The sequence below is a fragment of the Pezoporus occidentalis genome, unplaced genomic scaffold (assembly GCF_034315485.1).
Source record: "Pezoporus occidentalis ecotype Australia unplaced genomic scaffold, CSIRO_AGI_Poc_V1 ctg8, whole genome shotgun sequence".
Classification (NCBI taxonomy): domain Eukaryota; kingdom Metazoa; phylum Chordata; class Aves; order Psittaciformes; family Psittacidae; genus Pezoporus; species Pezoporus occidentalis.
The window spans coordinates 2,697,779-2,713,105 of record NW_026916158.1 but is presented as its reverse complement, the minus strand read 5'-3'; the positions used below and the strand labels follow the sequence as shown (position 1 = coordinate 2,713,105).

Below are 15,327 nucleotides of genomic sequence, written 5' to 3'. Positions count from 1 at the left end.
GGTTCTCAGCCCCTCCAGGGCTCCCGTCTGTCCTATGACCATTGCACAGGCCCTGGTGCTCCCCCATGCCGAGCTCAGCCCCAAAACGCCACCATGGGAAGGTTTCAGGAGCCCCCCGACAGCAGCATCCCTTATTGTCGAGGAGGTCCGCCTCACTGCCACACGGCAGGACAGCCCGGGGTCCGTCCGTGCTGGCGCAGCTCCGGCGCATCCCTCCAGCAAAGCCGGGCTGCTCTGAATCACCGGGGGCTCGCGGCTGCTTGGAAAAACTCATGTAATCGCTAAAATTAGCAGCCTGTGGGCTGGGCCGGGAGCCCGCAGGGCTCATCTGCTAAACAGCTGAGCACGCTCACCCAGGCCGCTGCTGCTCCCCCGCCCCTGCTCCCCTCTCCAGCTCCCGGCAGAACCGGCACCCCTGGGAGGGACGGGGTGTCCCGAGGCCCCGCAGCGCTGGACCCCCCATTGCTTTGCGCTGCTGCAAAGCGCCCGCCCTGCCATGAGGAACCCCCTCGGTGGCCCCTGGTGCTCACAGCGAGCGGCTGGCCCGGGGCACCCGGCCAGGCTCTGCTCTGCTGAAGGGAGGAGCAGGGTGTTGGCTGGGCCGGGGTCCAGGGAGGGGATCCCTGCAGTGCTCTGGTGTGGGCAGCACCTCCTGGCCGGGCCGTGCAGCAGGACACAAGCTCAGGCACAACCGAGGGGGGAAGGAAGGAGCATTAGTCAGACCCTCAGGGACCAGCTGGGTCCCACAGCACCCATAGAGAGGCAGCAGCAGCAGCCCCTTCCCCATCACACGCCCATCCTAATCCTTTGAGGAGCCCAGACCTGAGGGCTTCTCCACAGGGGCAGGGCCAAGCCTTTACAGCATTTTCAGCACCCTGTTTGAGGAACGCAGGGCCAGGGAGCCCTCACTGCTCACAGCTACACGATGCCCCATCTGCATCTGCCCCAAGGGATGGGGACATGTCCTGCCTTCCCTGGGCAAGTAAGTGCATGGGCAAGGTAAGAGCTTTTCGTAAGGAGGAGCAATCCTGGGCCCTCCAGGATGGGCAGGAAGGATAGCCTATATCCAAGCACCAGCACAAGACCCACCACAACTCTCCTGGAGCTCAAGGAAAATGATATTTAGGATCTCAAGCAGCAGCAGCAGAGCTTGCCTGGCTAGCAGAACCGTGTCCTCCAGCCTCATCCCTGGCCCGAGAGATAGCAGGAGCACGCCGGGCTTGGCGCAGGCTCGGGGCAGCGCTAGGCTGGAAGGAATGCAGGGCCCGTGGCCAAGTCCGCCTGGAGAGATAATCCGAAGCGGAAAGAGCTTGTCAGATGGGCGCTGTGAGGGGGAGGAAGGACCGGCTGGAGCTGGAGGTGATGGTGGGAGGCTGTCCCTGCTCATGCAGTGCTGTGTGTTTGCTGGATCAGCTTCACACAGTTCTCCACCTCTGTAAAGCCATCCCTGACAGCCAGGAGGGCCCCAGGGACCCCCTCCTAACACCCCAAAGGGGAAGGGGCCCCATGGCTCCCAAGTGCCCAGGAAAATCAGGCAGAGGACTGCACAGCAGCACAGGGAGCAGCTACCAGCCATCGGTGGCTCCCTGCCCTGGGCTGTTTTCATCTAGAGGGACACAAAATCACAGCTGGAAGCCTGGCAACTCCCAGAGAAACACAACAGTCCTGAATCAGTGATTGCACAAGAGGGGCTGGGTCTGGTGGCAGCACGTCGCAGGGTGCTGCTGGAGCAGCAGCCCCATACCCTGCAATGAAGCGGGACTCATTCACCATGGACCAAGCAAGAGCCTTTGCCAAGGCTTAGCCACCCAGAGACACCCAGGAGGAAAGGGGATGTGAACCCAGACTGGCTAGGAAAATGGGGCAGAACACCTCCATACCTCCAATCTCTGGCTGGAGCAGGGGCAAAGCAGGAGCTTCAGGCCTCCTGATCACTGTGAGAGCCTATAAACACTCACAAGCCCAGCCTTGTCCCATGGGTACATGCCATTGGCCTCATCTCTTCCCAGCTATTCTGTCATCCCTTGGAAATGCCGTGCTGTGATACTGTAGCTGCTGCATCAGCATCCCCAGGCGAGATGTGCTGGTTGGAAGCTTGGATGAGACATGGCCAAATCTCCATAACGTCAAGCAGAGACACAGCAGGGACATGAGCACAGGACACAGGTGCTGATGGCCTTGAAGGGTCCTGCAGCAGCTGGGAAACAGGCAGAAAGTTGCTGGCACTACAGCAGTGGTTAATTCCCTCCTTGCCATGCTGCTCTTCAGGGGCTCTGGCCATTCAAGTCCCAACAAGCTAAGGAGAATGGCACCTGCAGTGACATCAGGCTGGAAACATGGAGCATACTCCCATGGTCTGACATGGAGGATCAAAGCTCCCTCTGCTCAGGGATTTCCTAAAGCAGGAACAACTGCCACAGAAACGAATGTTTGATGCAACTGAGCAAGTTACTAACACCCTTGGCTAGGCTGCATTAGTGACGTACCCCAAGCGCTACCGACTAGGATGTGGCCTCAGAGGCAGCTCCTGGACTCATGTTAATCATGACTCTTCATCCCATGCAGAAGCCAAGAGTGTGCAGCCAATCCTCTCAGCCACTGAGTGCAGATGCGCTTTGCATCCACCCTTTCTCCAACAGCAGGGATGCCCCAGACCAGGGATTACATAGCTCCAATCTTTTCCAGCCCACTGTCCCTCCAAGCCCAGCCTGGTGGCGAAGGGTGAGCAGTAGATCTTGGAGGTGTGGGCGTGGGGACTGGGAAAAGCCTTGCCAATACACTGGTGATGGCAAGCCATGGGAGCCTTGAGACAGCTGCAAGGCAACGCTGCCCAGAGAAGGGCTGCACTTTTCCCAAGGTGCCTCCCTGCCCACCACAGCCACTGTCACACTGACCTGGAAGACATCCTTTCTCCAGGCAAATCAGAGATGGGATATAAACAAGCATATCCTTGGATTTTCCAGGCCAAGGAGTTTTGCGGGAAGGGGTGAGCTCTGCTGGACAAGCAGCAGTGAATCAGAGGCAGCTCAGAACATGACACCTCAGAGGAAGAGTTAGTAAGAGACCCCTTATTGCTCCAGCCTTTTGTTGTCTGCTGACTTCACTTCCTCATCTGGCTCAAGTGTGGGGAAAGCCCGATGACAGCATGTAGAGACAAATCATCCTCCTCCGAGCACTCAACTGCACGCAGCCATGTGCCAGAGCCACCACGTGCCAGAGCTCAGCGACTGCACAACAGGAGTCAAAGGAGCAGCACAGAGACCCAGCTGGCCCCACTGCGGAGCTAGAGTAGCCAAAGGAGAGTTGAGGAGGATGGCAGCTGCTGCTATCCCACTGCTCTTCCAGGGGCTGGACATCAGGGGGTCATACACCCCTATGACAACCAAAGTGATGCCTTTCTTAGAAATCAGTGTGCATCCAAGGGCCCATAGCCATGGGCACACTTCTTCAGCGTCTCACCGAGGCAAACAGCGACCAGCACGGTTTGCATAACAACTTCCTAAGTAGCTCAGATTATACTTGTCTCCTGCCTGCTGTGAGCAGATGCTTGCGTGGCACCAGCACAAGAGCACTGGAGCAGGCACAACACTAAGTGGTCATTACAGTTGTCCAAGAGCCTAAATTTGTAACAACTGCCTCCTTTTGGGCACTAGCACGCAACCCCCATGCAAGCTGCATGTTGGGTTTGTGCTTCTCTCTTAAATATATTGCAGTAAATATTCTGGAGGTTGTGTTTATGAATCCAGTCCCAGTTTGCTTTGCTCCAGCTGTAGTGACTTGCATTTCTCTTTCTTTAGAGATAGCTTCCATTTAGCCAGGCTTGCTAAATTTTATTAAACCTCACACCAGCAAGACAACAGTTACTTAACACCACAGAAGCATACTGTCTCCTTTCACTGCCTAGAAGAGGAATTTAAGTCCAGTAGCAGAGCACCCTGAAACAAAGCAGTGTGTAGAACAACGCACAGCCTAGAGTAGCACACAACAAGGAACAAGCCACAGACCTGCAGCAAATGCAGGCACCCTTCACCTCAGGCTTGTAATGTGCCATTTCAAGGCCATCCAGGATAGACCTCAATAGTCAGAAAGTCAGTAAGGCTACAAAAGGACTCCTGGAATATAGTGTCTCCTGCCCAAAGAGCCACAGATCCACTTCCAGAGTCTTTTAAGTACAACATCAGAGTTTTTAAGAACAAGCTAAGTCACTTTACAAAGTTTATAAACAAACAAAATACATCAAGTTTCCATTTCCTAGCCCAGCACCTTCCTTAACTTCCTCTGGTTAAGCTAGAGGAAAGCGCTATTAGCTTTAAATGGTACCCCTTACTTCTGCCATGTCCTGGAAAGGGTCTGAGGACATAAAGCAAAAACTAGGACACTTGCACTATGCCATTCAGCCCCCACCCGTATTTTTAAAAGGTCTTTTCCAGCATCTCTTCCCCAAAATACCCTTTGATTTCCCAATAAACAGACAAAACATTGCAGGTAGTATAAGGAACATTTTGGAGTATTACAGATAACCTTTAAAGCATGGTTAAAGCCATGTTCCTATGTGGACTTCCCTACACTGATGCCATGTCCATGTGAGCAGCATGAGAAGACAGCAGACATCGGGGCCTGGCAGGGACAGGGCTGCAGTCCAATTCAGGTAACTTGTAGTACACACATAGAGATGACCACAGATCTTCTTTCACTCTCCATCTGGGTTCACACACCAAGTGCTGTAGCAATATATGATGTTTACAACCACTTTTAGCAAACGTTAAGGTACATAAAAGCACGTTTTCATTATGCTGCAAAAACAACTTCTTCTTGGTTCTTTGTATGAAGATTTGTAATCCATACGTGAATCAAGTGTCAACGGCCCAAATACTCAAAATGCATCCAAAACAATGCTTCTAATCCTCTCTTCAGCTGGTATTCTCTATCATCTTCTCAAAAATTTTATCAGAACTACAGGCTGAATAGGAGTATTTCTGGAGTGCAAGAGTTGCCTGGTTTTACCCATCACATACAGACTGAGCACAATGGTTACAGTCTGGAGTGTTAAAATCAAACTGTAAAGGCACAAGAACAACTGACAATATGCAACTCTGGTATTAAAATAGGGTTTAGCACTTCTGCGGGCTGGTATCTCATCCAACTGGGCAAGAGTAGTTAAATCTGTTCCTCTGACACTGTTGGTTTGTACAATGACACTGGGTGAAGTTTGGATTGGAACTTCTGACAAATGAAACCTATGCTGTCCAACATCTTCAAGATGTGAGTAGGTAAAACCTGGGGTTGCAAGAGGAACTGATGTGGGTGTACTGGTATCCATGTCGGGCACTGCAGTCTCCCAAGATGTTAAGTGCTCTATCACAAGAGAAGTCAAAGCTGAGCTGAACGTCTGGTATGTAATGGCTGTGGTTGGTGGGCAGTTCAGGTGCTCAGCTGTTAGAGCCACAAGAGAAATATTTTGTAGTGCCAGTGGGCTCTGACACATTAGAGATGGCACATTTTTAACTATCTCCATGCTTTTGAGGAGCCACTCTCTGAAACCAAGAATTTGGCAATCACATCTCCAAGGGTTGTCGTCAAGGGAGACTTCTTGCAGCTCAGGTAAAGCAGTAAAGAAGTCTCCAGGAAGAGATTGCAGTTTAGTGCTATTCAGGTAAACTTTCTGAAGGTGCTTGAGATTATGAAAGAGGTTTCTAGGAAGAATCTCAAGCCTCTTATCAAAAAGAGAAATGTTCTGCAGTTTCTGAAGGCTCAGGAAGATGCCTTCTGGCAAACTGGAAATATTATTTGTATGCAGAGAAAGGCCCCGCAGTTCATTCAGACCACTGAATACATTCTTAGGAAGAAAACTAAGCTCTGGATTAAAACTCAGCACAAGAAGCTCTAAATTTGTCAAGTTACTGAACACAAAATCTGGTATTGTTGAGAGCTTTGTGTGATACAGCCACAGGCCACCAAGATGCCTCATTTCTCCAAACAATACTTCCGGAAGAGACTTCAGTGGGTTCCTGTACAAGGTCAATTTAGACAGGTCATGCAAATGCAGAAAGAGCCCAGAGGGCAAAACCTCAATCTTGTTCCTGGAAAGTGTTAGGCTTTTCAGTTTATGAAGACAACAAAATGCATCAGGGGCAATGGACTGGATGTTATTGGAATGCAGGAAGAGCTCCATCAGCTCCTTCAGGCTATCAAACGTACCAGACTCTATTGAAGACAGCTTGTTAAAGTACAGCATCAGCTTCTCGAGCCTGGTTAATGTACTAAATATATTTCTAGGCAGTGCTGCCAAATAATTTCTTGACAAGTTCAGTACTCTGAGTTTGGCAAGTTTCTTCAGCATGCCACTGGGAAGTGCTGTTAGTTGGTTTTTGTTCAAGTAAAGCTCCTCCAAACTAGCTAGTTTGTCAAACAGGTTTTCTTCGATGGATTTCAACCTGTTATTCTCAATGATCAATTGCTGAAGCTGTACCATGTCATCAAACACTTCTGCGGGAAGTTCGACCAGTTTATTCTCTAGCAGTTTGAGGGCTTTTAGCCTTCTCAGGCCTTTAAAAGCCACTGGTGAAATCAGAGAGATGTTATTTGAAGACAAGATGAGATGCTGCAGTTCCACCATACTAGAAAAAACACCCTGCAAGTGTGTTACATTAGTGCCCGTTATGTGAATTTCTGTCATATTGCAAGGCAGATTTAAGGATTCCAGGTCTTTGATGTGGGGACCAGAGCAATGAATTGCATTTTTTGAAGAGCAGTTGCACTTCTGAGGACAAATAGATGCATCCAACTGGAAGAAAAGCTTGATCATCACTGACAAGCAGAACACCAACATCTTTGTTGAAGTGCTAGAAACATTAGCTGTTACAAGAGACAAGAGAGAGTCAGGATTTGATCACACATAGTAACTTAGCAGCACTTGTACAAATATATCATAAAACCTGCAAACGTGTGCAAAATTTCTCTTGGCTTGAAAGAAAACTTCAAAATCTCTATTACTGTTGACTGCAAATATTTCTAAGGTGGTCAGCTTACACTGAGAAGTACAGATAAAACTCTTTTGTAAATCAAGTATTCCTTGTTTAGATTTGTACTAGTCAAGTATAAAAAAATCACATGAAAATCATGATGAATCCCTAAGTAGTCGTAAGGCATGTGTTTATTTGAACAGAAAAGCAACTCTAAGTTACACACAGAAAGTATTTAAAAAAAAATTATCAAAAGGTCCCGTACCCACTGTTTTTTATTGTAGGTTACCCAAGGTTTAAAAATAAAGTTTAGCCTGCGAAAATAGATAACTGAGGTAAAAGGGTGTCCTATATTTTAAGCGGCCTATATTAAAAACAAAGCAGCACAAAGTTCTGTTAAATCATTTCCCAGTACTTGCAAATATTCACTTCTTGGAACAGCTCAACACCACACAAAAAGCAACAGGCTATTTTTGACATAGTCTGAAATGACACACAAGAACTCATAGAGCACAGGACAGGAGTGAGCCTCTAATAGTCAACGAGTCTCATTTCAACAGCTTAACACAATGCTAAGTTATCGGTGGTATCAAAAATACAATGAAATGAGAGGAAAGAAGTACCATGAAGTTAGCCGGAAAGCTGTAGCAATAACGGTAGATCAGTACGAAACACCATGAAGTTGGGAAGTTGTATAGATTTCCAAACAAAAAAAGGAACAGGAAAGCAATCCTGGCTATAATGCTAATATTTAACAGAGCATGTCAAACAGAAATCCACAGTTTAGAAATACTTCCTTAGTGAAATCAACAAGTCTAAGTGTACCAAAAACCTGGAAGTTAAGCACCTGGCTGATGAGTAGGAGAAGCAACAGCTGGGACTGCAGGAATAGCAGCACAAGTTCTGCAAACACAGCTGGCACAGCCGATGCCGTGTCACTCTTCAGCATTGAGCATACTGGGGAAGAGAAGGGCCCATCCCAACATACCCTTTTTCCAGGGGAAAGGGTGAAGCTCTCCCCCAACAGCATCAATAGACACAGGTACAAACCCTACCACTGAGATAGCAGAGCTTCTTACATGCCTGAACTGCTGACAAGAACCAGAGATCAAAACCAGCTGCTGCATAAAAATAAAAATATAAAAAAAAAAAAGCAAAGGAAGGGAGTAGCTTGAACATAATAAATAAAAAGATTCTTGGTTAGGTTCAGAGTACTGCAGGTTGGTAAACCTGCATCCCTTCCTTGGGAAGGTAAGGACATGGCATCTAGTGTTATCAACTACCAGCGACATGGTGCTGCAAAGCAAGCTCTTACTGGGTTTTCTGGAACTTTTTGAATGAGACTGTAAGTCACCAAAAGCAGGCTGTAAGATTTCACCCTTCCAAAGGACTTTTCCATGTCAAACAGAGTATCCCGTCTTCCTAGTAGTATCTCCCACCCCAAAACCAACCACCCCTCATAAACCTTCACCTCAAAACTCAAGAACCATCCTGTCCCTGAACCCCCTTATCCCCACCTTGGCATGTTGATGAGCACATTCCTGTCCACATGGGCACCTCAGCCCACAGCACAATGAACAGGCAGCTGGTGAACTGCTTCCTGGTGGTGCATGGGCACAACCCTCCACATGCAGCAGAAACACACCAAGAAAATTCCTTCTCAAACCCTAACTGGCATCACAGCCTTCCTCAACTCAACCCAAGACCACTGCAGAACTCCAAGATTCAGTGAGATGGAAAAAAGAAGATCTAGAGAACAAGAGGGGTAAAAAAAGCCCAAACTAAATTGTTATGTTAAAGACTGTAAATGCAGGTCCCTCAGAGGGCATGACTGCAGACCACAGTCTGTAAAAAAAGAAACAGGCTTACGCTAGACTAGACTGGGGATGTCCGTGTCCCTGGTCTTATAACAAGAGTGTATGCAACGAGACAATGTTAGACACTCAGAAGTGCTTGAAGACATTTTCACAAACAATAAAATGGTAGAAATTCTTGCAAGAGACTAAGACCACAAGCATACGACTGGCACAGGAACTGGATAATCCTATGGATCTCAAACGTCTACAGCTGCAAATGGTATTTTTAAAAGAAATATTTAAACTTCTATAATGGAAGTCACAGTAAGATCCATCTAATAATAATAATTATACATTCCTATGCATCATCTCCTCAAACCCTTCTGTGAGACACCTGGCATTCCAGAAAGGACACCAGCCTGGCTGGTCATTTACCATGTTCTAATCTAAAGCCTCTTTCCCTTTCTTCCACCCCCTTAATATTTCTCAAGACTAAAAAAGGATGCTAGAAGCAATGCATCAATAGTGTTGCTATATTAAAAGTCACAGATCAGTTTTGAACTTAATTTCATAGAATACTAAGCACACATATAATTCACCATGGTACTTAACATTTTTACTTTCTTGCAAGTTTCTAAACTCATGTGAGCATGAAAAAGGAATTTTAAATTGTACCTTATAAACTTATCTGCCTTTCAGATGAACTTACTAGCAGGCAATCGGGCTTCACCATGATTCTACACTTTAAATGGGAAGTAAAACAGCAAAATGCATCCTCTAGATAACACTTTCACCCCTGTTTGCGTAACTACTGTGAAAGGCCAAAGAGTATTTTAAGCTTCAGAGCAGATTTTGCCTATATTTAGTTGTGTAAGCAGCCAGCTTCCACAGGTTGTATGCAACTCCAAAATTAGATTTTGAGACCCCTGACAGAACAGGAGAAGCCTGAAGTCACACATGCAACAGCACAGCAAACACTTGCAGCTCCTTTGACAGCAATACTGGAGCATGTGCCTCAGCCAACCCAGTGCAAATCTGGGTGAAGTCAGAAGTATACATTTCAATACGAATTATCATCAGAAATTACAAATTTGTTACACAGATTCACTGTGGTCTGAGGCATGATGTTTTGAAGGAGTGGACGCACCCACTTTAAACAACCAAGCGACTGATCTGTACCTTTACAAGGAGCTCTGACTTACTTTCTTGCAGGACTGGAGTCAAAGCAATTTGAGTAAAGAATGGAGAGTTTTTTATTTAATGCTTTGGCTAAGCAATCCAGGGTCGGCCTATTTGGCTTCTGTTTTTCCTCCAAGTCTTCTGGCCAACAAAGCCTAAATCCAGAAAGATTCTGAAGAGAAAAAAGCTTTAAGTTACCAAAATATTAGCTTGAAATTGAAAGTTTTTCTAATTAAGTAACCAGGTATTATAAGTATCTTATCTTCAAATTTAAAATCATGTGCTCTGACAATGAACATTTAAATGGTGGGTGAGCCACAGGATGGAAAAGGCGTCTTCACTTCTGCGTGATTCTTCTGAGGCGACTGCGGCAAAGTGACAGCTCACAACCAGGAATGCTTGCCCTAGAGTCTTTTCAAGATAACGCCTCCCACGTGTCAAAGAGCAGAAGGAACATGTGGATAACAGGAAGCGGAAACAAGCTGCTATCACATGCACAAGGTCTGGCTTTGAAATGGCTCTCATGAGCCAGCAGGTAAAAGTACGGTCAGTATTACCCCACTGCAGAACTGCAGTGCTACCGTACCACTGCTAACAAACAGCATGCATACTTTTCCACCCAGTCTTCAAAAATACACAGGCACTGAACAAGATACCCATGACATCAGGGAATAAGTCTGTATTCTTCAACAAGCTTTTGATCTAACTGTATGAAGAATAATTAAAAAACTAATGAGAAGAGTTAAAATATCTGTTCATTTTAATTTTATTTTCAAAGAACTTCAGTCACAAAAATGATTTACAATCTATTTACAATTCTATTGTACAGTTAATTATGTATGCCTCTTGACAACAGGGTACCATTCTAGAGCAGCAATACATATTTTAAATACAAAGATGTAGTATCATTTCAGATCTAAAAATAAAAAGGAAGCTGAGCTTCTAGAGAGCGCTGTAATGATGAACCTTTTAATCTGTGTTAGGCTTGAGGAATTCATGACAAACTGAGTAGTTTCTGGTTCACATAATTATCAAACAAGCTGCAATTTGTTGAAAATAGCTTTAAAAACCTGAAGCTTTACTGTATAAAAATCAACATATTCAAGACTCTAAAAACTGTCAAAACCCCACAGCTTTCCCTTACACATACAAAAACCTAAGTTTACAAGTCAGAATTCCATGGGAGAAATCCTACAGAACTTCAGCTCTCTCATTTTGTGATGCCCAACATAAGCATTAAAAATTTGCAGCATAAAAAGAACTCCACATCTGCTTAATATTATACTGTATATACACATACAGTACAGGATAATTTACCCAATTTGTGACGACTGTTCAGCACAACCTTCATGAAGACAAAAATAAATAGAATTAAAAATCCAATAACTCTTAAAAAGTGCAACAGTAAGAGTTTCCAATTGACGTTACAATGAATACGGACAGTCAGTGCTGTGAGTGTTTTAGCTGCTTCTACTCAAACATTACTCACAGCATTTTTTTGTTGTTTTTACAGTAGATTTTGTTCTATAGTACATGAAACTACAGTTTCTGCTAATCGAATCTGAAGGGAAGAGGAAAAAACCTTTAAAAATAACCCTGAGGGATATACAATTTAATGATCTTGCAATTTATTTCTAAAAAGTAACATTTATTATTTAGCAATTGCTTTTCTGGATAGACCAGTCCTTTAGGTATGTGCATAAATAATATTTAAAAATCAGTAATATTTACAAATCCTAATACATCAAAGTAAAATACGTACAGATTAAAGTCTGCATACACAAATAATTTAATAATAAATCAAACTCCTCAACGTAAGGCCAAAATATACAGCAGGAAGAAAATGTCTAATAAGTATCTAGTGGAGCTCACTAAATCAGTCTGTTCACCTGAATTTAGACTTCCAAGATGAACATTAGAAGAGATTCTTTTCACTACAAACTGAATTTCATTTTACTTCAAAGCAGAAACTGAATACACTAGTGCAGATATAGTTTGCTGCATTTCTGAAAACCAGAAAAACTAAACTGCTCAAGATGAGAAAAATTATAGGTGGCTAAACTCAGCTCTTGGGCAGGAAGGCATAAATCCCAATAATTGCAGAAGATGCAAAAGCTTATTTTGTGGCTGAACTTGCAACAACAAAAAGGATTCTTAGAAAAGCTGATTTAGTATTCTTGACTAAGTGTCAGAAGCAAATAGGTCAGAGCTCAAGCATGCAACCTCAAGAACATTTACCAACTCTGAACGCATACCTTGAGGAAACCAGCTCCCATTTGCAAAATATTCAAGTTTAATGGGCTCATGACCCATGAGTCACTCAATCAAGTGGAGACACTTGGCAACTGAGTTCCCTAAAATGCTCTCCAAAGTCAAGCTTACCTTAAAAAGCTGTTTCCTCCTTACTTTCTAGATAAGTCTAATTAATCAGAATCAGACTGAAAGTCTATCTTCAGGAATCAAATACGCCAAGAGAAATTATCAGTTTAGAGAAAGTATTAAGCAAAAGTATTTAAAAGGGAAAGACACAAATGTTTTCTTTCACTTCTGATGGAACACTCAAGCTATGATGGTCAATGAAATGGAAAGCAAAAGCGTTTAAGCATAAGTCACAGCTCCCAGGTTCAAGATGCATAGCTTCACAACATTTTTCAACTAAAATATTGTGGGTTTTTTTTTAAATTTGAATACTACTTACGCAGCTCAGAATTATTCTTCATCAATTATTCCATGCTACAAAGATTTTGTAAAATCAACAGTGACAGAAATCAGCCAACTGACTCAAGTTCATGATTAATAAATTTATCCAAGTCCACAGTTGCAGACTCCTTAAAAGCTACTGATGTTGTTCTACGTTTATGGCCTTAAGAAGCCAGGACTTTTACACTGCTCTGTTGAATGAATGCTAAGAAAACCACTTCCCCCTTCCTCCTGCTCCTCCCCTTAAAAACAAACAACAATAAAAAAAAGTAATCAGGAAGAGAGATGGCAGCTGGACTGGAGGATAGGACATTATATGCATACTATTTATGAGGAGCAAGTGCTAATAACTTAAGTTCTAGGAAAAAGTCTTCCAAACCATTTAGCACGACTTTTAAATTCCTCATTGGCACAGTAAATGCTGCAGAACCTGTAACCTCAGCAGTGGGGGACACTGTGTATACTGACTTACAGAACAGCACAAGGGAATTAGGTCTGACCTGAAAATTTCCCCATATTAAAACAATGCAGGAATGAAGTTGTCTCCACAGGAATTAAAACAAAAACAAATCCCAAACAAAAAAAAAGAACAAAAAAAACAATGAATACCACCCAACCTTGAATTCCATCATCAGAATACACACACTTCAAAATGATCCCAGCCAGCGAGGGAGTTTGGGGCCCTCCTGTCACAACTCCTCTGAAGGACCCGACTTGCTTCTCTGAAGGTTCTCTAGAGAATTGTGACTTCTCCAGATCCCTCCCAAAGCTTGGAGGTGTCTGAACCAGTCAGTTGCATCTGGTCAGAACAGACTGATCAAGAGTCCTTATTTTGTCATCTTCCTGAAGACACCAAAACCGACTTTTCTAACAGTTTAACAAGTTGAAGATGGTTTGGACAGAAGTAATTTATGGTCTCAATAAAATAGAAGTTTTAAACTCTGCACATGAAGACGATGCCTGCTTCTACATCTTTGCAGACCTATCCTTTTAGCGGTCTTGTATTTGACACCGTCTAATGGCAAAACAATGTACCGCTACCCCAAGTGCTTAAGCAGCATTACTGGTGATGCAAAGTTTTCTTTTTTTCTTTTTTTTTTAATATATAAAATACACATAAGCCTTATAGTTCTGTAGCAAGACAGATTTTAGCTCATCTATTTTCACTTAGTTGTGTTTCATACAGCTACATATAGTGCTTAAGACACTGGCAGCCTCTTTAAAATGCGTATGTTCTTAACATGCACAAATCCCAAAGCATGGGCATGTGAAAATATTCTTCCCTCCCACCCCCATTTCCCTTGCAGCAGTAACTCTGGCCTTACTACTTCAAGGTATATAGGAAAATTGTCTTAAGATTTACAAATAAAACATGGTCCACAAAGGGATAATCGAATCCTTCTGCTGGAAAAAACAAGGTGTGTGAAGAAATGCACAGCTAAATGTAATAAAACATGACACAGAAGAAAGTGTTTAGATTCTCCAGCCTTCCTTCTCCAAAAACTTTAGAGTGTAGCCAAATGCCTCCTCCTCTGGAGGCCACTTAAGCCCTTCCTTGGGGTTAGCTACAAAAGAAGCCAAGAACCCACTTGAAAGCAATGTGCTTTCTTCTTAAGGACAGAGCATAATGTTTCTATAGCATTTCCAATTCCTGCTGTGGCAGACTACAGAATTAAATTTAAAACCCAAACATTACACCTGGAAACAGTCCTTAACAGTGGGGACAAAATTCATGGTACACACACCAAAACTTCAAAACCGTTCTGAGGCACAAAGCTTTTCAACAGCTGAGTATGAAAAAAGGGAAAAAAAAAGAAAAGCATGGTAAGATTATTATGTGCCTCTAGTACATTGATGTCATTGCACCATAGGGTTTACATAAACACGTGCCCTGGTAAGCAGGTTAGCACAATGATTAAGATGCTCCAGGCAAATATAATGAACCTGTTTTCACTGCTCTGCAGTTTAAACCTTCAAATACATCTCATTTAAGAATAATGAAATTCGAAAGAAGGTGGAAGGAAACAATCATTTTTGTTCTGCCTAAGGAAACCTACATTTTTAAAATGTATAGCCATAACATGTCTGGCTCTGAACTTTGTATTCAGGGAGACAAAACAGTTGGACATATCTGCATTAGAATTTGACATTTAGTATATTGCAATTTCAAATAAAGCCTTAAAATTACATTCTTACGAATACTACTAAAGACACATGCCACCAAGATCCACTGTTATGTTACAGTGATAATTTGATATGAACCATTTTCTTGGGATGGTGCTTTTGCTTCTGTTGTTGTTCTGGGTTTTGGTGGCCATTCTGGATCAACCAGCAGTTCCTGAGCTAGATGCATATACTTGGCTTTTGGCATCTTCTCTCTGCAACCGAACAGGGAAGAAAGGAAAGAGACTCCACAGCGATCCACAGCCTCCTGCAGAAGTGAACAGATTTGAAAGTTGGATTACCATAAGAAAAAATTAACTAAGAACACACTAAAATGCTGGAACACCTATTATTTTAGTTTCTAATTTACTATTTTGTCATATTGGTTCTAGAATGTATAGTACAGAAACTCTTCTGTTGTATCATTACTTCTACACTATATTGGCAATGACATTTAAAAAATATTAAGAAAACCCAAGTATTCTGCATTATTGCAACATCAAAGGTCACCAAGAGCTTTTATGCAT

At 43.6% G+C, this 15,327-nt stretch overlaps 2 protein-coding genes across 6 annotated transcripts in view; both read right to left on the bottom strand.

The window, feature by feature from the left end:
* Positions 1–3,815: 3,815 nt before the first annotated feature.
* GP5 (glycoprotein V platelet) lies at positions 3,816–10,566 on the bottom strand. 2 transcript variants are annotated; one of them, XM_062603386.1, is made up of 2 exons: positions 9,961–10,566; positions 3,816–6,855 (listed from the first exon to the last, which is right to left on the bottom strand). In XM_062603386.1, exon 2 carries the CDS (start codon positions 6,827–6,829, stop codon positions 4,928–4,930), a length of 1,902 nt encoding a protein of 633 aa, XP_062459370.1. In that variant the 5' UTR covers positions 6,830–6,855; positions 9,961–10,566; the 3' UTR covers positions 3,816–4,927. The 2 variants fall into 2 exon arrangements, with proteins under 2 accessions (XP_062459370.1, XP_062459371.1); XM_062603387.1 differs by lacking the exon at positions 9,961–10,566 and adding an exon at positions 9,434–9,928.
* A 121-nt stretch (positions 10,567–10,687) lies between these two features.
* The window catches only part of ATP13A3 (ATPase 13A3), a 60,373-nt gene continuing 55,733 nt past the window's right edge, over positions 10,688–15,327 (bottom strand). For all 4 annotated transcript variants that reach the window (XM_062603325.1, XM_062603328.1, XM_062603327.1 and 1 more), the window contains one exon: positions 10,688–15,068. In XM_062603325.1, coding sequence (XP_062459309.1) covers positions 14,871–15,068 — 198 coding nt within the window. In that variant the 3' untranslated portion in view covers positions 10,688–14,870. The remainder of the gene's footprint in view (positions 15,069–15,327) is intronic.